This window comes from Mobula birostris, chromosome 4 (assembly GCF_030028105.1).
Source record: "Mobula birostris isolate sMobBir1 chromosome 4, sMobBir1.hap1, whole genome shotgun sequence".
NCBI classification, from domain to species: Eukaryota; Metazoa; Chordata; class Chondrichthyes; order Myliobatiformes; family Myliobatidae; genus Mobula; species Mobula birostris.
The window spans coordinates 72,435,632-72,461,849 of record NC_092373.1 but is presented as its reverse complement, the minus strand read 5'-3'; the positions used below and the strand labels follow the sequence as shown (position 1 = coordinate 72,461,849).

Genomic DNA, 26,218 nt, shown 5'->3' with positions numbered 1-26,218 from the left:
TCAGAGTTTCAACACACTGCACGAGAACACTACACTAATACTTAAGTAATTGTGTGACTACTAGGAAGAAAAGATATTAAGAACGTTATTTAATAGTCTCACAACTATTTTTTTCTTTCCTTTCTAATTTTGTACTGACAGCAAAGTTGGATTGGTTGCATTGGAACCCTTTCAGAAAATACATGTAAATAAATTGTAAACAGCTGAAACACAGAAGAGATCACAAATCATCCCAATGATTACCAATTTCTAACCAGAAAATAACCCATTTATCTCAAGCATCTGTTTTCTGTCAATTAATAAATATTCTAGTTATGTGAATTTATGTTTAGCTATGTTTAATAAAGCTCAACTTAATATTTAAATAGTGTGCTATCATGAAAAATGTCCAGAGTTCGCCAATATTTTTAAAGAAAATGATGGATTTTTCCCACAAAAATCTGCAGACTTGTTTGCATTAGAATCATATCAGCAAGGGAAAGTTTATCATGTAGAATATTGACATCGTCCAATGATATCAAATTATTGAAATGAATTGCATTACTTTCAATTACAGCTAATATCACTCCCATAAGAATTTGCATTCCAACAGTAAAACAAGGCATTCTGCACATTAACTGTGAATTCTCATATAATGTTGAATTTAAAAAATAGAATCTACTGGAATATATCCTGGGGTGCCATGAGTTTACAGCAATTTCAGTTAAACAATAGTACAGTTATGTGAAAGCCGTAAGCAATGTTGACATTTTCCATAACCCAGTCTCTCTCTCCCACAACCTTCCAAGACTGTTTGGCATAAATTGGGTGCAACTGGTCAGGTTTCTATGTCAACCTAGTGTTCAAGCTGAGCCATAAGCTGTGTACAAATTAATCACAGGCTAAGGTGATATGACAATTACGAATAAATACTTTGTTTTTAGAAAGAATGTTTGTAAGAAATAATCCAATTTAAAGTATACTCTCTTAGAGAAAATATTCTGCTTTCTACAGAGATTGAAAATCATTGTTCAAGTCCATCACATGAAATAACTTATTAATTGTTAAATGGATTAAAATTTCTCCAAATGCAAGTACAAAATGTAACAACTGATTTACTAAAGATTAATAAACTCAGTCATTATTATTTTAGAAGTTATTTATTTTACAGATTCTAATATGAAGTCTCTTGTAATTAGGAGTATATAAAAATACAAAATCAGTTCAGTCCTTTAATATAGCATTTCAATCTTTCTCAAAATATAACTGAAACAAAAATTTTGGTTTTAGTATTGAGGTTCAGGCTCAACATGAAATCCAAGCAACAGTCATCACCCAAAAACCTGTTTATTAATCATGTGTTGACATATGAATATTATTATGGTAGAATATAATAAACAAGTACCATATCACTGCCCACAGTGTAATGTCTTTTTCTTTGTTTGAGACGGTAATTAATGCAAGCGGCTTTGGATAAAAAGATCTGAAAATGTTGTGTGATGAGAATTCACACAGAGCTGCAGCAGGGTCAGTCCTGTCTCCAGCTGGGAAGTGACTGGAAATCTAGTTCTGCACCCAGAATTAGCGTGAAACATGTGCATGTGCTTGTAGCACCCACCCTGATCCTCCTCCTGCTTCAGTACCCTCTACCTTTCTATCACTGTCCCAGTTGCTCCCCTCTTTACTCAATCCCTTCGTTATTCCTTTTGATTGCCCTACTCTTCAGCATTCCTCTCCACCACCTCAACATCCACTGCCACTCATTCTCTTTGCAGCTGTTCCTATTGCCCGTTAATCTCTCCCAGCTGCTTTTATGAATCCGTTCTGAAATCTGGAACTGAATTAGGTTTTACCACCCTTCCTGACCACTTGAGTTTCAAATCAAAGACTCCTGAATGCTGTAGCGACATTGCCCTCGGGTGCCAGACCTGTGTTTACCTGTAATGTAACCAAGTGTTACAGTATTACCTGTGTATCCCCACCCCAGAAGCGTAGTGTTAAGGAAAAATCCTACATTTTCCTGTATCGTATCCATCATACAGTGTAAGATCCCTGTTGTTCAGCAGTGACAGATCTAAACCTACCACTCTTACAGCCATAATACAGTGACAAACTGATCAGTAGCATTGGTCCATAATATTAAATTGTAGCCCACCTACTCCAACCAATACTGTAACCCCAGTATTATACAGTGACAGACCCATGCCCACTAGTACCATACACCTTCATACACAACTGCAGTTGGACTGATTTGGTACTATCCCTGGTCCTAAAACAGGTAACCGTTTCCTGGGCTTTGCCAACAGCATTGGATTTCTAGCCTGTTAGAAATTGCTTGTGGATTGCCTGTCAGATTCAGACAGACAGACTGTGTCCAATAACATCAGAGTTTACTCTTTTTGAGTAGTTGGTATAGGCTTGTGTGTTTCTGGGAACTGTTGACAAGCCTACGCCTGGGACTGTTAGTCTGGTTGACAGAAGTGGACCTTGTCAGGCTATGGTGACTAAAATTGTTCCCAAGCTAGACAGTCTTATTGCACAGGCTGCAGTCGTGTAATTTGGCTTTAACAGCAGACCAGAATGCTTGCAAAATTAGAATTTAATAATTGGAATGTTGGAAGTCTGACAAATCAGATATTTCTTTCTTTCCTGTAGCTTCTAATGGTTCCAACAAATTCAGAACAGGCCTGGAGAATCCAATTAGAAAACTCTGCTCTGCAGGTATTTATTTTAGATCAATTTTAACTTATAATAGATTTAAATTAACTGGCCTAAGAGCATAGGATGCCATTTCACTAAAAATCAGAGCCATTGAAGATTCTGCACTGCAGACAACCCGCTGACGCCCAATTTAAAATTATAAAGCATTTCATTTAAATCTTTAAACAAATATAGGAAAGACAGTCAACAAGTAATGAGATATGAAATTCTGCGATATCTTCTTGATAGTTATATTCCTTCAGGTCTGCCGTACTGTAGCTGCAATCAAATCAGCATGATTTGCATTATAAAAAAGGAAAATAAATTTAGAATAAACTTGGAAAATTCAGAAGTTATATTACAAATATTTATATTATATATTAAAAATATGACATGCATATCAAAAACCAGTGTAGATGCAGCTTAATTATCAATTAATTTGACAGTCCGTTTGTTCTTAACTAATACATTGGCATTTCCCTATCCTTTTAGTTATTGTGAAAGTTATGAAATCCACTGGTGCTTCAAGGTTAGAAAATCTGTAATTTGAAGATTTAACTGTGCTTTTTTATTATTTCAGTTTGGCATAATTATTAGTTAAGAGTTTATTAACATTAGTAAGTTTGAATTTTCAATGAAGAAAATCAATAAAATGCAGAAATTTGTCTCTTAAAAGACAATAAGATATAGGAGCAGAATTAGGCCATTTGGCTATTGAGTCTGCTCTGCCATTTCATCATGACTGATCCAATTCTCTTTTCAGCCTCATCTCTTACCTTCTCCCTGTATCCCTTCATACCCTGACCAGTTAAGAATCTATCAATCTCTGCATTAAATATACATAAAGGCTTGGCCTCCACAGTTGCCCATGGCAAAGATTTCCAGAGATTTACCACTCTCTGGCTAAAGAAATCCCTCCTCATCTCTGTTCTAAAAGGACGTCTCTATATTCTGAAGCTGTGTCCTCTGGTCTTAGACTCTACCATAGGAAACATCCTCCTCACATCCACTTTATCAAAACCTATCACCATTCGATAGGTTTCAATGAGGTCACCCCTCATTCCGCTGAATTCTAGTGAATATAGATAAGCCCAGAACCATCAAACACTCTTCATATGACAAGCCATTCAAAACTGGAGTAATCTTCACGAACCCCCTTTGAACCCCCTCTAGTTTCAGCACATTCTTTCTAAAATAAGGAGCCCAAACCTGCTCACAATACTTCAAGTGAGGCCTCACCAGTGCTTTATAAAGTCTCAACATCACATCCTTGCTTTTATATTCTAGTCCTCTTGAAATGAATGCTAACATTGCATTTGCCTTCCTCACCACAGACTCAACCTGCAAATTAACCTTTAGAGAATCCTGCACAAGGACTCCCAAGTACCCCGTGCCTCAGTCCTTTTTTGTATTTTCTCTCCATTTAGAAAATAGTCAACACTTTTATTTCTTCTGCCAAAGTGCATGACCATATCCTTCACAACATTGTACTCCATCAACCACTTCTTTGCCCATTCTCCTAATTGGTCCAAGTCCTTCTGTAGCCTCCCTACTTCCTCAGAACTACCTGCCCCTCTTCCTGTCTTTATATCATCTGCAAACTTTGCAACAAACCCCTCAATTCCATCATCCAAATCACTGACATATAATGTAAAAGAATCAATCCTAACACAGACAGACCCCTGTGAAACACCACAAGACACCAGCAGCCAACCAGAAAAGGCTCCATTTATCCCGACTCTTTATTGTTTGCCAATCAGCTGCTGCTTTATCCATGCTAGAATCTTTCCTGCTTGTTATTTCTTCAAAAAATTCCAACAGATCTGTCAGACAAGATTTTCCCTTGAAGAAACCATGTGCCTCCAGGTACCCTGAGACCTCGTCCTTAATAATCAGCTCCAACATCTTCCAACCATTAAGGTCAGACTAACTGGCCTATAGTTTCCTTTCTTCTGCCTCTCTCCCTTCATGAAGAGTGAAGTGACATTTACAATTTACCAGTCTTCTGGAACCATTCCAGAATCTGGTGATTGTGAGGCAAAATTCAGTTTGCCAGTTCATCCACCATTTTCTCCAGCATCATTTTGCAGTGGTCTGATATCCACTCTCACTTCTTTCTTACACTTTTATGTATCTGAAGAAACTTTAGGTATCTTCACAAGATCACAAGACAAAAGAGCAGAAGTAGGCCATTTGGCCCATCGAGTCTGCTCCGCCACTCCACCATGAGCTAAACTATTCTCCCATCTAGTTCCAATTTCCGGCTTTTTCCCCATATCCCTTGATACCCTAACTCATTAGATAGCTATCAATCTCCTCCTTAAACACCCTCAATGATCAAGACTCCACAGCTGTATGTGGCAACGAATTCCATAAATCCACGACCCACTGGCTAAAAAAATTTCTCCTCAACTCTACTTTAAATGGGTAACCTCTAATTCTAAGACTGTGGCCTCTTGTCCTGGACTCACCTGCCTATGGAAACAGCCTTTCCACATCTACTCTGTCCAACCCTTTCAACATTCGAAATGTTTTTATGAGATCTCCTCTCATTCTTCTATACTCTAACGAATACAGTCCAAGAGCTGACAAACACTCCTCATATCTTTAATATTATTGACTCGCTTACTTTCATGTTCCATCTTTACCTTCTTAATGACTTTTTAAAATTGCCTTCTGTTGGTTTTAAAAGCTTCCAAATCGTCCAGCTTCCTAATTTTTGCTCCATTATATGCCCTCTCTTTTGCTTTTATGTTGGCTTTGACTTATTTTGTTAGCCATGGTTATGTCATCTTCCTCTTTGAGATGTATATATCCTGTGCCTTCCAAATTGTTCCAGAAATACCAGCTATTGCTGCTCTGCCATCAGCCCTGCCAGTCTTGTTTTCAAATCAATTCTGGCCAACTCCTCTCTCATGCCTCTGTAATTCCTTTTACTCCACTATAATACTGATACAGCTGACTTTAGCTTCTCCTTCTCAAATTTCAGGGTGAATTCAATCATATTATAATCATAAAAGTTGCTGGTGAACGCAGCAGGCCAGGCAGCATCTGTAGGAAGAGGTGCAGTCGACTGCACCTCTTCCTAGAGATGCTGCCTGGCCTGCTGCGTTCACCAGCAACTTTTATGTGTGTTGCTTGAATTTCCAGCATCTGCAGAATTCCTGTTGTTTGCATATTATAATCACTTTCCCCCAAGAGTCCTTTTACCTTAAACTTTCTAATCAATATGCATTCATGGTATAACACCCAAACCAGAATAGCTGATCCCCTAGTGGGCTAATTATGAGCTGTTCTAAAAGCTATCTCGTAAGCTTTCTAGAAATTCTCCCTCTTGGAATCGAGCACCAATCTGATTTTCCCAATCTACCTACATATTGTAATCCCCCTTGACTATTGTAACATTGCCCTTTTGACATGCATTTTCTATATCACATTGTAGACCATATTCTTAATACTTCTTGGGGGTCGGTATATAACTCTCATCTGGGTTTTTTTATCCTTGCAGTTCCTTAGCTCTATCCACAACGATTCAACACCTGCTGACCCTATGTCACCTCTTTTTAAGATATGATTTCATTTTTTAACCATCAGAGCAATGCCACCATCTCTGCCTTCTTGCCTGTCCTTTCAATCCAATGTGTGTCCTTGAACATTAAGCTCCCAACTATAATCTTCTTTCAGCCATGATTCAGTGATGCCTATCATATCATACATGCCAATCTGTAACTATGCTACATCTACCTTATTCTATATACCACGCACCTTCAGTCCCGTATTCACACATTTTAATTTTTTCCTCTTTTACGTCGCAACTCACCTTGCTGACTGCAATTTTACCCTATCAACAGCCTCTCCTCACAACACATTACCTCTGTTTGTAAATCAGATACCTCATCTTTAGTACTGTCATCCACCTTCTCTACAATACTTCTGGCATTGAAACGTACACAGCTCAGGACACTAGTAACACCATATTCAACCTTTTGATTCCTAACTTTGTCTGAGGTCTTAACATCTGTCTCCATAACCTCTCCACTAACTGTTCTGACACTCTGGTTCCTATTCCTCTGCAACTCTCGTTTAAACACCAGTGCGCAGTATTATGCAACTGTAACGAAAACCAATTTCCCCCGGGATCAATAAAGTATGACTATGACTATTCCCATGCAGATGATAGCCCCCTCCAGTTCAGGTGCAAACTGCCCCTTCTGTAGGGTCGCACCTTCCCTGGAAGAGAGCTCAATGATCCAAAAATCTACACCAACTCCTTAGCCACATTTTTAAACTGCATAATCTTCCTAGTTCTGGCCTCACTAGCACATGGCACCTAACTCCCTGAACCTTCTATGCAGAACCTTGTCACTCGTCCTACCCATATCATTGGTACCTACATGGACCACAACCTCTGGCTGTTCACCCTCGCACTTAACAATGCTGAAGACTCTATCTGAAACACTGGCACCCGGGAGGTAACATACCATCCAGGAATCTCGTTCTCACCCACAGACCTCCTGTCTGTTCCCTTAAGTAATGAATCCCCTATCGGCACAGCGTGCATCTTCTCCCCATTCCCTTCTGAGTCACAGAGATAGATTTAATGCCAGAGACCTGACCGCTGTGACTTTCCTCTGTTAGGTCAATGACCCCCGAAACAGTATTCAAAATGATAAACCTGTTGTTGAGGGTGATGGCCACAGGAGCACTCTGCACTGGCTCCTTAACCCCTTTCCCCCTCCTGGCTGTCACACAGTCTCCTGTGCCCTGCACCTTGGGTGTAACTACCTCTCTATATGTCCTATCTATCACTCCTTCGGCCAGCTGAATGATCCAGAGTTCATCCAGTTCCAGCTCCAACTCCAACTCCTTAACATAGATTGTTAGATGCTGCAGCTGGATGCACCTCTCACAGCTGTGGTCATCAGATCACTGGAGGTTTCCCTGCCTTCCCACATCCTGTAAGAATAACATTCCACTATCGTGCCTGGCATCTCCACCGTTCTAACTGCACAGATATAAAGAAGGAAGGAAAAAGTTAACCTCGAGCTTTTCTTACTTTTTGCTTTCTCTGGTTGAAGCCTCTCTTTGCTGAAGTTGAGCTAAAGTCTCAAGATCACCACTTTGATTGTGTCCACTCAGACGATAGCCTTTGTGCTTGCGCCTGCCTTTCTTTAATTTGCTCTTTTTAAAGAATCACAAGCATGGATTGGTCGCAAGGTAATGTTTACTACTCGGCTGCAACCCACTCGCTGCTGCCTTTTCTACTCGGGCAGTGGGCCTGATTGAAATCCCCTCCTCTCAATCTTCCAATGTCTGGATTGGCCCAGATTAAAAGACGACGGGGGACAAGAGTCAATGTCTTCATGGTGTAATGGCAGTCTAAGATGCTGAATTGGAAGTAAATTTAGCATGCTGATGTTTAGGTTAATTTCATTTCTCAACTGTCTCATTGATTATTGTTGGTAGATTGTTGGTTTATTTGGTTGTTCTTGTTCAGAGCATGACCTTTTTGCCATTGTTGTTTTACATTTAATGTTTAGCATTTTACAGTAACATAATTTGTATATTGATGCCAGAATTGAATTACATTCTAATCAAACAGTTCTACGAAATGAACTACCATTCTGTAAACCTTACCTTTATTTTAAGACAGTGGCAATATCTTTTGGTTTTTAAGTAGGTGCAAGAATAACTGTAAGTCTGTGAAAAAGTATTTAACTTGAAACAGGAGCTGCCAAACAGAACTCCGTATTTGTGCATTCCTTTCTCCTTTTCATCTCACTATTCTCCCTCCCTCTTTACAACAGAGATAAAGTCTCAATCCAACAATGATCCCCATCACACATCGATCAAAATTCTAACAGAAAGACTGCAGGTTTATGCAAGTATCTTTAGAAGTCTGCTATGGAAAAATTAATTGTGCAAAAATCAAATATAACAATCGGCTTTATTCTCATTAGCAACTGCTGTATAATTAATGAAGATGCAAACATTATTTCTAAATTCACATGATCTAATACTCTATAAATCCCATCTCCTATAAGCCCAGCTTTAGTCTGAACAGAAATGAGTGGTTATGGTCAGATGCTTATCAAACCCACTGCTTTGGTCTTTAGCTCCAGATGTGTTAGATTTTATTTTTATTATTTATTTGCAGGATTTGGACTTTACTGCACTTTTTGTCAAAATTGCTCTCAACTGAAGAGATTATTAGGGGCCAATCAGTTTGGTGGATTAGAAGTCCAATATTGGGGAGATTTGGTAAAGATGCAAGATTTCTTTTTTGACAGAAAACTAATCAACTTGATAAATTTTATGTCAATCCAATCCTCGGTACTGAGAATAGCTTTAAAAAAATCCTGATGTAAGTGACTCACGGAATTTAAATTCTCTATCTGCCAGGATGTTATCAGAGCTCATATTTAGGGATCTACAAGAATTAACCAGTATGCTACTATTCCCCTCGCTTTCATGAATTTTATTTGTTTTTTATATTGTAAGCAGAAGAATCACATTATACTATATGTACACTAAAATGAGATCGAAGTGGTTAATAACAATGGAAATATCCTTTATTTAGCAAGATTATTGCTTAAATCTGTTAAAGCAAGGAAATAGTTGCATATTTTCTTAAGCAACGAATGACTTACCTAAAGTAATCACTCCATTCTATGGTAAAATAGAAGATAAGCTGTTCCACCCCTTTGTAGAATGCAAAACAATAAAGTTAGATAGTTCATGGAAGCACACATACATCCTTGCATTAACAACCATTGCATCAGGATTACAAGGTTTGATCTAAATCCAGGATAGGATATTCTGTTGGTGGTAGCATGGAACTTGATTGGAACTTTGTCCATTGCTTAAAGCAGAGGATGGCAATAGTGCTTTGCATTGAAAAGTGAGACCTCGTTTCCATGTGCGTGTTTCAAATTTGTCAATAAACCATTGTGGGCTAGATTCTAAATGTTAAACCTGGCACCAAATCCTCCATGCCTATTTCAAATTTGGGAAAGCCAAGTATTTGACTGATTCAAATGAAACTCATAAACCCAAGACGTCAATATTGTTTCTATCTCCCTAAGTGCTGCCTGACCTGCTGAATATCTTTAACATTTGCTGTTTTTAATTTCAGATTTTTTTTTTGCTTTTTGGGCACAGTATTTGACAAAATTAATCCAAAAATTAGTTCTGGATTTTGATGATTCAAAAATAATTTTCACTCCAGAGTGAAATAAGCAATTTTACAAAGACTAATTTCAATTTTATGAATCAGTTTTGTATTTACTCTTGGAATGCAGACAATGCTGGCAAGACCACTATTTATTTATTATCAATTCTCCTTGGGGAAAATGGCAGGGAACCATCTTCTTGAACTACTGCAATGCCTCTGTGATAAGTAATGCCCGTTTTTCAACTTCTATACATAGCATTGTTTAATCTATATTGTACTATTTTGGTGCATATGTTTAGCAGGGGATAAACTTAAAACATCCATTATGTTAAAATGTGAAGTTTTACATTAAAATGTTCAGTATAAACAAAAAGTGATGCAAATGTTCAGCAATACAGACAACATATTTTAGAGTGAATAATAGATCCAATATTAGAAATGAAACAACTTTTCAGATGCAGGAAAAAAAGTGAAGGGGGTGAAGGCGACGAGAAACAAAAGCTTTGTATTCGAGATAAAATGACAAAAGAAGTGAAAGAAGGTGGAAATGTGACAGTGTAGAGAAATAAATGTTGGCCTGGAGGAGTACAACTGCATCAAAAAAATCTAGTTTATCGTGACACTGCCAGACCTGCTGAATATTTCCAACAGCCACAATATTTTAATTTAGTTTTAAATACAATACACTTTCTAAAGCTTTTGTTTCTCTGAAAAAAATGTTAAAACAATAATAAAACTGTAAGATTTGGAACAGAATTAAACCATTTGCCCCATTGAGTCTGCTCTGCCATTCAATCATGGCTGATTTCTTTTTTTAATCCCATTCTCCTGCCTTCTTCCCATAACTTTTAACCCATTTACTAATTAAGAACCTATTAATCTCTGCCTTAAATACATCCACTGACTTGGCCCCCACAGCACTGGCTGAAAGAAATTCCTCTTCAGCTCAATTTTAAAGGGACATTCTTTTATTCTGATGCTGTGCCCTTGGATCCTAGACTCTCTTATTAATGGAAATATTCTCTCTACATTCACTCTATTCAGGCCTTTCAGTATCAATCCTGAGATATGATCATTAAAATTAAATTAGAATTAAATTAGGCACTGATATCTAAATTATGCAAAGTAAATGGGATACATTGCAATAACATACCTTTGAAATCCACTTTGTCCTGAACGTTCTGAATTAATTTGTGAAGGTCCAAACGTACTTTTTACATCTTCCCATGTGGCCTATCATAGATAAGTAATAATTAATAATACAAATTAGTGCACACAATGTGATAATCCAAGTATAGCAATGCTAGCTAACTGATAGAACACATTTCACATAAATGGCAAGTGTCAGACTCAGGTTCTATCAAGTTTACTTCTTAATTCCATAAGCAATTAAAGGACTGCAGTTTCAATAGGTACATTTAATGTCAGAAAAATGTATACAATATACATACTGAAATTCTTTTTAGATTAGATTAGATTATGAGGACACTCAGTCCTCGTTTATTGTCATTTAGAAATGCATGCATTAAAAAATGATACAATGTTCCTCCAGAATGATATCACAAGAAACACAAGACACATCAAGACTAAAACTGACAAAACCACATAATTATAACATATAGTTACAACAGTGCAAAGCAATACCGTAATTTGATAAAGAGCAGACCATGGGCACTGTAAAAAAAAGTCTCAAAGTTCCGATAGCCTCATCATCTCACTCAGATGGTAGAAGGGAGAAACTCTCCCTGTCATGAACCTCCAAGTGCCGCAAAGTTGCCGATACCGCAACATTGGAAACACCCGACCGCAGTGGACTCTGAGTCCGTTCAAAAACTTTGAGCCTCCGACCAGTCTTCCGAAACCGAGCACCGAGCACCATCCTCTGCCGTGCGCTTTGACCCTGCCCCAGCCGCCAAGGAACAAGCAAAGCTGAGGACTCCGGGTCTGCTCCTCCGGAGATTCTGGATCACACAGTAGCAGCCAGTGGCAGCGAAGCAGACATTTCAGAAGTTTCACCACATGTTCCTCTGTGCTCTCATGTCTGTCTCCATTAAATCGGGATTGTGCACGGCACCCTACTTGACAGATAACAGACATCACCACCAAAGTGGCTGCTGCGAGCTGCGTCGCGCCGTCATCTTCGCAAACATCCACGAAAACAGAAGAGTGCCCCAAAAAATAACAGTTAAATGTGAGAATCCCATAGCACCCCCAGCTCCCCCTCCCACGTACAAGCAGCAGCAAGGCAACAACCTCCCCTCCCCCACCAGCAAAGAAGCATCGGCACCCTCCACCAAGCACTCAAGTGTGCAGCAAAGCATCAGTAAAGACACGGACTTGTAGTGCCCAAAGACTACTCATTCACTCAGTAATTCAACATACCACAGGTTCGCTCTCTCCCTAATCGTGTATCATTTGTGATTAAGTACTAAAATGAGTATCAGACAGTAGTAAGTCAAGGCAACTGGACTGGCTGTGTTGTCTAGAAGACATTCTGCCACTCATCCAAGAGGCTTCTTCAGTTCCGATCCATGGTGGGTAGTTTTCTGGTTTATAAACTCGGTGCTGTTTAAAGGTCTCCCAATCACATGAGGGTCGTAATGGTCGTAAAGGTAATGCCAAGGTCACTAGTCCTATCTTTGCATGAATAGAGGTGTGAACTGCTGTGGAGATGCAGGAGCAGAGACGTTAGGACTGCATGTTAGGGGGTGGGGTATGACTCCATCTAACAGCTACATCCAATGGCCCTCTCATTACCTCTACGACTCCTAACAGCCCTCATGTGACTGCTGTACCTTGAAACAACTCATGGAATTTATAAGCTGCAGAACTACCCACCACGGGTCAGAACAGAAGAAGCCTCTCAGATGAGAGGCAAAACGTCTTCTGGGTAGCACAGCAAGTCCAGTAGCCTTGATTTACTACTGTTTGATCTACAATGACCTGGATGACTGAGAACCTTCACAGATATATTCTTATTGAAGGAATTTTTTGATACCACACTTTGATTATTTTTAAGAAGCTGGATTCATTAAAATAGGGAATATGTTTACTAAAGGTATTAAAAGAAAATCCTCAGATGCTGGAAATCCAAGCAACACGCACTAAATGCTGGAACAACTCAGGAGGCCAGGAACCATCTATGGAAAAGAGTAAACAGTTGATGTTTTGGGATGAGATAAAGGTTTCGACCTGAAATGCTGACTGTTTATTCTTCTCCATAGATGCTGCCTGGCTTGCTGTATTCTTCCAGCATTTGGTGTGTGTTACTAAAGACCTTGCCTGGCATAATCCACAATGCATAAAGTTAGTATTGGTGGAAATTGAAAGAAACACAGACAATACACCATAGATATATCAAACTACTACGGCATTACAAACATTTTGTTTTTTTGGTGGATTAGAAATCATGCTCTCTACTTTTTCTTAAACATTCTTATGGCAACGATAAGAAAAATCCATAGATGCAATATTCCACCTGTAGTTTGACTTTAACTGGAATGGCATCGCTGGAGTCCTGAACTAAACAATCTTGCATAAATAACTACATTTAGACCTGGCGCATGGCCAAGTGGTTAAGGCATTCATCTAGTGATTTGAAGGTCACTAGTTCGAGCCTTGGCTGAGGCAGCGTGTGTGTCCTTCAGCAAGGCATTTAACCACACATTGCTCTGCAACAACACCAGTACCAAGCTGTATGGGTCTTAATGCCCTTCCCTTGGACAACATCGGTGGCATGGAGAGGGGAGATTTGCAGCATGGGCATCTGCTGGTCTTCCATACAACCTTGCCCAGGCCTGCGCCTTGGAAACCTTCCAAGATGCAAATCCATGATCTCATGAGATGAACGGATGCCTGTATATAAAGACCATAAGACATTGGAGCAGAATTAGGCCATTTAGCCCATTGAGTCTGCTCCACCATTCCATCATGGCTGATCCTGAATCCCACTCAACCTCATACACCTGCCTTCTCACCATATCCTTTGATGCCCTGACCGAATGATCAACCTCTGCCTTAAATATTTAAACATGAAACACTGATACAAGTATTGAATAATCCAATAAATAATTTATCTTACAAATCACTGAATCAGTGTAATGCAACTGACACTTACCTTACTGACAATTTCATCCCTGAAGCAATACCAGTCCATTTCTGGGAATTTCCTTATATAAGCATAATAATGACCAAATGATGCACTGCCTATATGTACAATCACAGACAAGAGATGGTACTGAAGCTTGCTCTACAAAGGGGAAAAGCAATCCATTAGCAGCAGCTTGTTTGCAACAGAAGCATTGACAAGAAAAGAAAATGCACAAGTTACCATACAAACAGGATATAATGGAAAAGAATAATTAGGAAGAGCAGTCAAAAGACATATTTGGAGAAATAGGTTTTGGGGAAACAGAACGAGAATTCTTTTGGTATGATGAATCTATTGACTTTGAAGTAAAATAGCACTGGGGGCATACAGGAGGTGGAAGATTTGGACATTGTGAGGGATTAGCGAGGACTAGGTGATGGGTTAGTAGGTCTTAATGGCGCATGACAGTGTTGGACCAATAGGGAGAGAACAGGTCAGCAAAAAAGAGGGTCATTCCTATTTGGATGTGACAGAGGGAAAAGGGCTGAGGTAGAAGATAGTGTAGTGGTGTGTACACGTGATCTTAAATAAAATGAATAGAATTAGAAGCTTCAAACTCAGATGTAGGATGAGCTCACAGATCACATGAATACTATGGTTTACCCTATGTATTTGCCCGGCATTACAAATGGGTAAATAATATTGCTAAGAAAGAATTAAAGTTAGGTTATTCGAAAAACCAGAGAAAAAACCAGAGGGGTCAGCATCAGAAGCAAATCCTTTGAATGTGTTGACAATGTTTGAATTGGTGGAAATGGAAAGGGAAACATTCAGAGAGGCGGAGTACCAAAAAGATAATTTGCATTAAACACACCATTTGGCTATGAGACTTCTCTGTAACATTCAAGGTCTCAGGAAATTCCATAAAATCATAAACCTTTATTGTTCTCCCTGTGGAAAAGTTGAATCGTTTCAGATGTAAACACAGTATTTGTGGATAAGACATCTTTCTGTAGCTCTGTAAATAAATGAAAAGATATTGTTAATATTAACAATAATTAATTTACTTGTTAAGAATTTTCATTTTCTATTGAATGAAAAATACAACATTCAGCTAAGAATTACTCAGCACTTCAATAAAATTAAGTTTTACAATTTGACATAAGAATTGTTAAACCTTTTAAATTTGACTTCAAATATCAGTACTTGCCTTGATTGTGATTGTCTTTTCTTTGCATTTATTACAATAGCACATATTACAATCATCTAATGTTTGGGGTTCGAAGAAGGAGGCAAGAGAATTCTCCTGTTTACATGGAAAATAAAGATGTTCAGTGTTAAATGAGAATCTTTGATCCATCTATCACAAAGAAAATAAATTTAGTTTTTTCAGATGATACATTAAAGAAATGCAATGAAACAAGAAATGGACTAATTTATCATTCAGAAGTGAATTTTTCCCAATATATTTTTGGACTTAAATCCTCCAAGATATCTTTTGGATGGATTTCTTATTTAAACAAAATCAAACGTGAGATCAGATTCTACATAGCCCAGCTGGAAGAGCTACTGCCTCACTGCTCTGCCATCCTTGGTTCAGTCCTGACCGACAGCACTATCAGAGTAAAGTTTACACTTTCTTCTACAGACTCTGGAATGCTTCAATTTACTCCCAGATCCCAAAGAAGTGCTGGTTTGTAGAATTTATTTGCCACTGTAACTTGCCTCTAGTGTCAATAGGAGTGTGGAATGGGGGGAGTTGTTGGGAACATGAAGAGAGTAAAACAGGTGTGTTGCTTGGATTTCCAGCATCTGCAGCTTTTCTCTTGTTAGTGAACAATTTGGATGTTTGGGTGATTGATCAACTGGTGCAAATTCAGTGGGTCAAAAGGCCTGTTTCTGTGCTCCTTGATTCTATAATCCCAAAACTAAATACAGTGGTGTCTGGTGAATCGGGGCACATCGGGACCAGTACACCATAGCCCATTTAAGCAGCTGCCCCAATTAGCTGAAGTTTGATGGAAATAGTTAAAGGCACACCAAAGACAAACTACTTGTTAACTTAGCTACTTGGGCGAGGATGTCCTTCAAGGCCAAGAAGTCCAGGTGCATGGTGATCAGAAAGGGCAAAGTTACTAGCAAGTTTAGCCTCCAGGTTTAGAGTGAGGTCATCCCTTCCATGGAAGATAACCCGATAAAATGCTTGGGGAAGTGGATTAATGTGTCACTGACAGATGAGGCCAATGTCACCAATGCTGTGAAGTAGACAGATGAATGGCTGAAGAATAGCGACAAATCCGGACTTCCCAGTAAACTCAAGACCTGGCTGTACCAACAAGGCCTTCTGCCCAGGCTTCTCTGGCTCTTCACTCTTTATGAGCTCCTTATGACAACCGTAGAGGGCATTGAGAGGAAAACCAACAAGCACCTGAGGAGATGGTTGGGAGTTCCCCCAGCTTCTCTTTAGTGAGCCTCTATACTCATTCTGGGCAACTGCAGCTTCCCCTGTCATTTGTTGTGGAGGAATTCAAGGTGGCAAAATGCAGGGCCTTATTAAGCTTGAGAGATTCCAATAACGTCTTGGTAAAGCAATCAGGCGTTACAACCAGATCTGGGCACAAGTGGGCAGCCAACGCAGCTGTGGAGGAGGCAGTGTGTTCTCTGAAGTTGCGAGATATCATCGGCAATCCCTGCGTCGGGCGGCAAGGCCTCGGCTCAGTTCACTTCCAGCAGTGGGGAAACGCAAACATAAGGAACAGGCAAGACATAGTACAGATCCGTGAGGAAGAGGAGCGGATGTCAAAGGCAGTGGAACAAGGGTCCCAAGGTGGCTGGACAAAATGAGATCTGCCTAAGCGCAAGATCTTATGGTCAGAGTTATGGAGACTGGAGCCCTTCCGTATTTCCTTCCTCTTGCGATCCGTGTATGACACCTTTCCTTCACCATTACATGTGTACACATGAGGGATGAGAGAGGACCCGAACTGTAAGCTCTGTGGTCAAAAGCGGACACTGGCTCATATACTGTCTGGGTGTAAAACAGCTCTAACTGAAGGACGGTATAGGTGGCGCCATGATAAGGTGCTTCTGGCCCTTGCTGACACACTAGAGTGGGAGAGATGCAAGAAGAGGACGGCTGGCACAGATTTGAGGAAGGTCATCACTTTCATCAAAGAGGGAGCTGGGCCTTTTGTAACCAAACAACCAAAGCTCAATCTGCTGCTAACGGCCAGGTCCTGGGAGATGAGGGTCAAAGTGGGAAGGAGGTTGCAGTTCCCGGATGTGGTGCACACAACCGTACGCCCGGACATTGTACTGTGGTCAACTGAAGACAAGGAAATAATTTTGGCTGAGCTGACTGTGCCGTGGAAGGAGGGATGGGAAGGGGCCCACGAGAGGAAGGCCTTGAAGTACCAGCCCTGAGTGCAGGAGTGTAAAGACAAGGGGAGGCAGGCCTAGTTGTTCCCTGTGGAGATCGGCTGCAGAGGTTTCCCAGACAAATCAGCATGGCAGTTGTGGTCAGCTCTGGGCCTGGACAAAAGGAGCAAAAAACAAGCAGCTCGTAGGATGGGGGAAGAGGCAGAATAAGCCTCTTGTTGGATTTGGAGTAGGCGAGAGGAGGGGAGCTGGAAGCCAGGAGCAGATGGGCAGTGACTTGGCCACCACTGCCGGCCCACCAACTGGCTAGAGAGTGTCATGGTTAAGGGTCGAAAAACTCTGTGAAGATTGGGAACCACCTGATGACATTTGCTCCTGGCTGAAGGCTACGGTTACCTTATAAGGTAACTGGAGAATGCACCCTAACAGGTGTATGTAACAAACAAGTAACTAATGATGTATTTAAATGAAATACAGAACAAATGTGAATATTACCACTAGAACTACAGTACTATAAAGCTGTGTATTCATTTCTAATTGTTATTGACAGAAGAATACATAGCTGCCACGTTTTTTTGATTGACTCTAAATGAACAAGATCAGTGCAGACACCAAATAGATAATGGACACCTTCATTACCTTCATGCATAAAGTAAAAATATAGAATAAAATCATTAAAAATCACTATTTTCAAAAACATCTCCATCGGTCCAAATGGATAACATAACACAAGCACACACAACTGATGCTGTTTAAAAATTGTTCACTTCGTAATGCCTTCTGGCATCTCCAAGCTTGAATGCTTAAAAGCACAGTGAGCAAAACAGTTCTGAATTATCTTACTGCTTATTATTTGCCAGCTATCAGTGATAAAAATCACTGCTTCTTGAGCAGAAACATACACAATTGACACTATTTAAAAATTATTCACTCTAAGCATAGTGTACAGTCTAACAGCCACACAAGTGCACGTGACTGACGCGAGTAAGAAATTGTTCTGCAGCAAGCTTCTGTCCCAATTAAGTGGCATAGTGTCCCAAATAAACAAAGGGAATCCTGGCTATTTTCTTGATTAGTTTTTGTTCCTTAAGAGTTGTCCCAAATAAGCGGCTGCTCCAATTAACTGACAGCTCAATTAACCAGGATCCACTGTACTTGTAGAATTGAAACAATTTGAATGGGATGTCACTTTACAGAATTAAATAAGGCATGAGACAAATAGAAAAAAAAACTCAATAACAATTGCCAGTTAAGGAAGTAAAAGTATAATGATTGAACAGAACAAGTTTCGGAAGCAGGTCATGAAGCACTAATTCATAAAACAAAACTGTGATTAAAGCTTGGATAGTCCATTGGGTAGTGCATGGTAAAGAAAATTTCTTGAATAGTATTTTATTCCCTTCTACTGCAGAATACATTTGGATTAAAAGAAAATTAAAATTACCAATTTAACCATTTGTATTTCATAACCAAAAATGGGATTCATCAACATAGAACCCAGAAAAGTAAAGCACACTACGGGCCTTTCAGTCCACGATGTTGTGCTGACCTATATAAACATACTCCAAAATTAATCTAACCCTTCCCTACTACATACCCCATAACCTTCAATTTTTCTTATATCCTTGCACCTATCTAAAAGCCCTTTGAATGTGCCTATTGTATCAGCCTCAACCACGACCTGTGGCTGTGTATTCCAGGTGCCCACCGCTTACTGTGTAAAAAAAGCTACCTCTGAAATCTCCCCTAAACCTTGCTCTACTAACCTTAAACAGATGCCCTCTGGTATTGTCCATTGCTGCCCTGGGAAAAAAGGTTCCAACTATCCCTTCTCTCTATGCCTCTCATGATCATACACCTCTATCAAGTTGCCTCTCATTCTTCTTCACTGTAGAGAACTCAACCTTTCCTCATGAGGGATCACTGTTTCCTACAAGCTGCTGGGTGCACTGCTGCACAGTAACTGAAATGCGCCCGCACACGTAGCATTTGTTGCCACACAGCTGAAATAAAGACAGACAAGAAAATATTTAGAAATGTGGAAGTTTTTTTTTGTTGCACTGTATTTCATGATACCCTTCAATTAATAAATAAAATCAAAAGTATGCGATTTTTCTACTTTCATTCTAAATATTCATCATATGCACATTACAAAAAAACATTGGAAGTGACACACATTTTTCAGGCCGTGTAAAATTTTCCTGCTCAGAGCAATGGTTGGTCTGTGCAGCTCTAAAAAACAAATTAAAGGGAATGTTCTTTAATCCAGCCAAATCTCCTCTGCACTCTCTCTAAACCTGCTCCACCCATCCCATAACAGGCTGACCAGAACTGAACGTGTGGTCCAATGAGTTTTGTTGAGTTGTAAAGTTACCTCTTGAACTCAGTTCCCCAACAAATGAAGGCCAGCAGACCATATGCATTTTAATCACCTTATAAAATTGCACAGCATCTTTGAGGGATCTATGGACTTGGACCCCAAGATCCCTCTGTTCCTTCATACAGCTAAGAATCCTGCCATTAACCTTGTACTCTGCCTTGAACTTGATCTTCTGAAGCATACAACTTCACACTTTTCTGGATTGAACACCTCTGTCACTTCTCTGCCCAGCTCTTCTTCCTGTCTGTCTCCCATTGTAACCTACAACCATCGTCTACACCAGCGGTCCCCAACCACCGGGCTGCAGACCGGTACCGGGCCGTGAGGAAACGATATGATTTGGCGATATGAGTCAGCTGCATCTTTCCTCATTCCCTGTCACGCCCACTGTTGGGCCATTACCCGCGCATCGTCCATGTCAGTGCGGGTAGGAGATCAACTCCTCGAGTTTGCAAATGACGGCGGGCTGAAAAGTCTGTTTGACATAACATCTCTGCCGGCATTCTGGATCAAAGTCAAGGCTAAATATCCTGAGATAGCCACGAAAGCACTGAAAACGTTGCTTCCATTTCCAACATATCTCTGCGATGAATGTAACAAAAACTAAACTGCGGATTAGACTGGACAGGAGGAACCCCATTCGAGTATCGCTGTCTCCCATCACCCCTCGATAGGACCGTCCTGTTGCAGGAAAACAAGCCCAGGGCTCCCACTGATTCAGCGATATTGGTGTGTTGCAATGATTTTATAAGTTCATACAGGGAAAATATGCGCTGTGTGTTTAATATCCAAACGTTACTTCAAATGTTATGATGCTATTGACTTATATAACCATATAACAATTACAGCACGGAAACAGGCCATCTCTGCCCTTCCACTCCGTGCCGAATGCTACTCTCACCTCGTCCCACCGACCTGCACTCAGCCCATAACCATCCATTTACTTTCCTGTCCATATGCCTATTCAATTTTTCTTTAAATGATAATATCGAACCTGCTTCTGACAGTTCTACTGGAAGTTCGTTCAACACTTAGCTCCCCTGTCCTCCCCTGATAATTGACTTATCGCTATATTCATGCGAGGAAAATGCGCTGTGTGTTTAATATTAAATTCATTAGATAAAGCCTCTTAGAAACGAAATTGAGTGTATTAGCCACTTATCATCGATATTCTGGTTGTGATTAACACCCCCCTCCGAACAGAATCGCCAAACGTGATTTGTGGAAAAATAATCGGCAGGTGCACGCACTGGTGCCTGCGCAAGGCTTCATGGTCATTGTAGTCCTACTCTGGGTAAACGCAACGTATTTGACCGCTACTCTTGTCCATTGGCAACCATCCCGACCCTGCCCCCCCCCCGCCCCTGGGTCGACCGGTCCGCCGGTCCGCAAGAATATTGTCAACATGAAAGCGGTCCGCACTACAAGAAAGGTTGGGGACCCCTGTTCTACACTATCCACAACACCACCAATCTTTCTGTCTTGCTTCTTCATCCAAGTAATTTATAAAAATCACAAAAAACAAAGTTCTAGAACAGATCCCTGTGCAACACCACTAGTCACAGAATTCCAGGCAGAATATACTTCACCTAATCCCATCTGCTGCTTTCTATGACCAAGCCAATTTTGTATCCAGGGACACAAGTTTCCATGTATCCCATGCCTCATGACTTTCTGGATTAGCCAACCATAGGGAACTTTGTCAGACACATTATTAAAAGCCATATATCACATATATAAAATTCTATCTTCATCAATTTGTTTTGTCACCTCAGAAAACTCAATTGGATTCATGAGACATGACCTGCCTCTCATAAAGCTATGCTGACTCTTTAATATGAGTATGCTACATCACATTCTCATAAATGCTGTCTATAAGAATTCTCTCCATTAGTTTGCCCTCCACTAATGCAAGGCACTCTGGTTGGTAATTCCAGGGATTATCCCTATTATCTTTCACAACATTTGCCATTCTCCAATCTTCTGATTCCACTCCTGTGGCTAGAGAGGACACAAAGACAATCGTTACACTCCAGCAATGTCTTTTCTCACATCCCGAAGCAACCTGGGGTATATTCCAGCAGCCTCAGGGACCTTATCAATGCTAGTATTTTTAGAAGCTCCAACAATGCCACTTTCTTACTGTTGACATGCGTAGCACAGTGGATGCCACCCCTCGGCTCTCAGACCACATCCTCAACCTTCCCCCTCTCTTTTTCCAGCCATTACATTAAAACTATAAAGAATTTTGATTTACAATGCATAATGAAAGAAAATAGGAACTGCAAATTCAAAGCAGTAACAAACAATTGCAAAAATTATTTAATACTATTTAAAGGTACAAATAAAATTATTTCTTTATTTAATTATAGTAAAAACAATTTTCGTGAACAGTTTTAGAGGTTATGCTAGCAGTCCAACTATTCACTGTTTCATTGCTTTTTCACCTTTCAATGAGATGGATGGGCTAGGTGCAGTGATATCAGCTTCACAACATCAAGCTGAAAGTCACTCAGAAACATTCTCAGATCCCCACTTTCAATAATTTGCAGTTTGTTATGTTGCTTTGAAAGACGTTGGGTGACTGCACTGAAACCTCACTCAACTAAATATGCTGTAGGAAAGGTAATAAAAGAACGTCTTGACCTTTCTCCACTGTGCAGTACAGTACTTAGAGATTTCTTTCTGCAACCAAAAATTTTGATGTCTTTTTCAACCTTGGCTTTAGCTCAAAATCATTTTGCAGCAAGATCAGTGCTTCCTCCATCCTTCCCGTTAATTCCTCATTACTAGTGCTGAGGAATGGATTTATTATCCAATCTGGAATTTGGATGGAGAGAAGATCCTGAAACCTCTCTGTCATGTCTTTATGCAGCTTACCCAGGAGGGCACAGTATATTTGAGAGCATCATCAGGTATTCTTTCGTCCTCTTCCAGAGAGGCTAGGAAATTTAAAAGGTCACAATGGACAACTTCACACTTAAATGGAGCCAATTTGGACAGAAATATGGAGATGACTAATCTGACTTTGATCATATTCGTATCACTTCCTCACAATTAAAGATTGATTAAATTAAACTTTGCAAATAATTGACAAATATGCAGTGTCATGCCCAATATTCTTGACTTGATTACTGAATGAACCATTTAAGTCTTCAAAGAGTTATCACATTTTCAAAAAGTGCATAAAAATGTCTCAGTCAGTTTCCTTTTGAGAAACACAAGAGGTTCTGCTGATGGTGAAATCCCAAAGCACCATACATAAAATGATGGAGAAACTCAGCAAGTCAGGCAGTATCTATGGAAATTAGTAAACAGTTGACATTTTGGGCCAAGATCCTTCTTCAGGACTAGAAAGGAAGGGAGACGATGCCAGAGTAAGATGTTGGGGGGAGGGGAAGGAGGGCTAGCAGGAAGGTGAAAGATGGGTGGGAAAGGTAAGGGGCTGGAGAAGAAAGAATCTGATAGGAGAGGAGATTAGACCATGGGAGAAAGGGAAGAAGCAGGGGCACCAGGGGGAGGTGATAGGCAGGTGAGAAGAAGTGGGAAGGGGGAAGGTTAAAGAAATTAAAAATTAACAGAAGGAGAAATCGATGTTCATGGCATCAGGTTGGAGACTACCTAGATGGAATATGAGGTGTTGCTTCTCCATCCTAAGAATGACCTCATCATGGCAAAAGACGAGGCCATGGACTGACATATTGGAATGGGAGTGGGGACAGGAATTGAAATGGTTGGCCACCGGGAAATTCTGCTTTTGGAGGATGGAGCAGTGGTGCTTGACAAAGTGGTCCCCCAATTTACATCGGGTCTCACCAATGTAGAGAAGGCCGCATCAGGAGCACCGGATGCAATATGCAGCCCTAATAGATTTGCAGGTGAATTGTTGCCTCACCTGGAAGCTCTGTTTGGGGCCCTGAATGGAGCTGAGGGAGGAGGTGTATGGATAGGTGTAGCAATTCTATCACTTGCAGTGATATGTTCCAGGAGGGAGATTACCAGTGATATGTGAAGAGGGACGATTGGACAAGGGAATCATGTGGGAGTGATCCCTGTGGAAAGTGGCGAGTGGGAGGAAGCAAAGATGTGTTTGGTGGTAGGATCCTGTTGAAGATGGCAGACGCGGAGAATGATGTGCTGGATTCAAAGATACATGGGATGATAGGTGAGGACAAGAGGAACTCTATCCCTGCTAAGGTGGTGGGAAGATGTATGGGAAATGGGGGACATGTGGTTGAGGGCGGCGTTAATGGTGGAGGAAGGGAAATCTTTTTCTTCGAAGGAGGAGGTAATCTCTGATGCCTTGGAAAGGAAAGCCCCATCCCGGGAACAGATGTGCCAGAGACAAAGGAACTGAGAAAAGGGAATAGCATTTTTACAGAAGACAGTGTAGGAAGAGGTATAGTTATGATAGCTGTGGGAATTGCTAGGGTTATAAAAGTTGTCAGTAAACAGTTTGTCTGCAGGGATAGAGACAGAGAGATTGAGAAAAGGGAGAGAGGTGTCAGAAATGGACCAAGTGGATTTAAGGGCAGGGCAGAAGTTGGAGGCAAATTTGATGAAATTGACAAGCTCAGCACGGGTGCATGGAACAGAATCAAAGCAGTCATCAATGTAGCACAGGAAGAGCTGGGGAGAATTACCAGGAAAAACTTGGATTGTGGACTGTTCTAAATAGCCAATGAAAAGGCGGGTGTAGCTGGGACCCATGCAGATACCCATGGCCAACCCTTGATTTTGGAGAATGTGGGAGAAGCTGAAGGAGAAACTGTTGAAGATGAGGACCAGTTCTGCCAGAGCACGGCGGTGGTAGAGGGGAACTGTTAAGAAAGAGGTGGAGAGCTTTAAAGCCTTTCTGATGGGGGATAGAAGTGTATAGAGACTGGACATCCATGGTGAAAATGAAGTGGTCAGGGCCAGGGAATTAAAAGTTTTTGAGGAGATCAAGAGCATGTGAAGTGTTGCGGACGCAGGTGGGAAGGGACTTAACCAAGTGGGATTGAATGGAGTCGAGGTATGCAGACATGAATTCAGTGGACCATGAGCAGACAGAGACAATGCACCCACTCAGACAGTCAGGTTTGTGGATCTTGGATAATAGGTATAAAGGAGCAGTGCAGGGTAATGGAACTATGAGTTTGGTGGAAGTGGATGGGAGTTCCCAAAAGTTGATAAGATTAGTGTTGGTGTTAGAGACAATTTTCTGATGGCCCAGAATAGTTTTCTTTTCAATGGCTAAGTAAGAGGCATCTGAGTGTTGCCACCTGGCCTCAGCAAGGTAGAGTTCAGTCTGCCACACTATAACAGACACCACTTCGTCTGTGGATTTGAAAATAAGGTTGAGACTGGTGTGGAGGGAGTGGAGGGCAGTGCATTCAGATGGTGTAAGATTTGAAGAGAAAGTAGTGCTGAAGTTTTGTCGGCTATTAGAGATGAAAATGTCCAGAGTAGGCACAGAACCAGAGCGGGATGTCCAAGACGAGGAGGGTTAGAGACAGGAAAAGGAGTCAACGGTGTGGGAGAATTCTTGTCAAAGAAGTGGGCTCTGAGATTAAGGTGATAGAAAAAGATCTTGGTGTCATGGTGCAGAACTTCGAAAAGGAGAGAGAAGTTCTTATGTCAAACCAATTGATATTTCAAGGAGAGGAGTGCATCCTTCTGAGACATATCTGACTTATGTGTGCAACAGCACATGATCAAACTGTTCATCATTCTCAATAGAAAGCTCTCGAAATTGTCAAGGATTGAGAGCATGGGACTTGCTGTTATTTACCGCTGTGCTAACAGTATTTAATGATTTTTGCAGCCAATCAAATTTTTTTTTGCCACAGGATATCGTCTGTGAATTACAGTGAATGGTAAATATGTTAGGTATGGCTCCTTTCAACATAGGAACATAGAAAATAGGTGCAGAAGTAGGCCATTCGGCCCTTCGAGCCTGCACCGCCATTCAGTATGATCATGGCTGATCATCCAACTTAGAACCCTGTACCGGCCTTCCCTCCATACCCAGTGATCCCTTTAGCCACAGGGGCTATATCTAACTCCCTCTTAAATACAGCCAATGAACTGGCCTCAACTGTTCCCTGTGGCAGAGAATTCCACAGATTCACCACCCTCTGTGTGAAGAAGTTTTTCCTAATCTCGGTCCTAAAAAGCTTCCCCTTTATCCTCAAACTGTGACCCCTCGCTCTGGACTTCCCCAACATCGGGAACAATCCTCCTGCATCTAGCCTGTCCAATCCCTTTAGGATTTTATACGTTTCAATAAGATCCCCCCTCAATCTTCTAAATTCCAACGAGTATAAGCCTAGTCGATCCGGTCTTTCATCATATGAAAGTCCTGCCATCCCTTCAGTACCAAGTTCTCATAATATACCAAATACTGCAGCGTCACATTGCTTTTCAACACCTATAACGTGCTCCGAGTAAAGTCTAAGGGAACAAAGGGTTAACAAGAGATGAGGTGATTACATGAGGCAATGGATCAAATGCTTATAATAATTAATTAATTAAT

At 40.6% G+C, this 26,218-nt stretch overlaps 1 protein-coding gene across 2 annotated transcripts in view; it reads right to left on the bottom strand.

Annotated features, from left to right (window-relative positions):
* Positions 1-1,129: 1,129 nt before the first annotated feature.
* The window catches only part of LOC140196408 (ubl carboxyl-terminal hydrolase 18-like), a 51,353-nt gene continuing 26,264 nt past the window's right edge, over positions 1,130-26,218 (bottom strand). The window contains exons 8-13 of one of the 2 annotated variants that reach the window (XM_072255550.1): positions 15,154-15,249; positions 14,881-14,961; positions 13,971-14,102; positions 11,007-11,086; positions 9,330-9,381; positions 1,130-2,958 (exon numbers count right to left, since the gene is read on the bottom strand). In XM_072255550.1, coding sequence (XP_072111651.1) covers positions 9,339-9,381; positions 11,007-11,086; positions 13,971-14,102; positions 14,881-14,961; positions 15,154-15,249 — 432 coding nt within the window. In that variant the 3' untranslated portion in view covers positions 1,130-2,958; positions 9,330-9,338. Of the gene's footprint in view, positions 2,959-9,329; positions 9,382-11,006; positions 11,087-13,970; positions 14,103-14,817; positions 14,962-15,153; positions 15,250-26,218 lie in introns of both variants that reach the window. The other variant, XM_072255549.1, reaches the window with a different exon arrangement.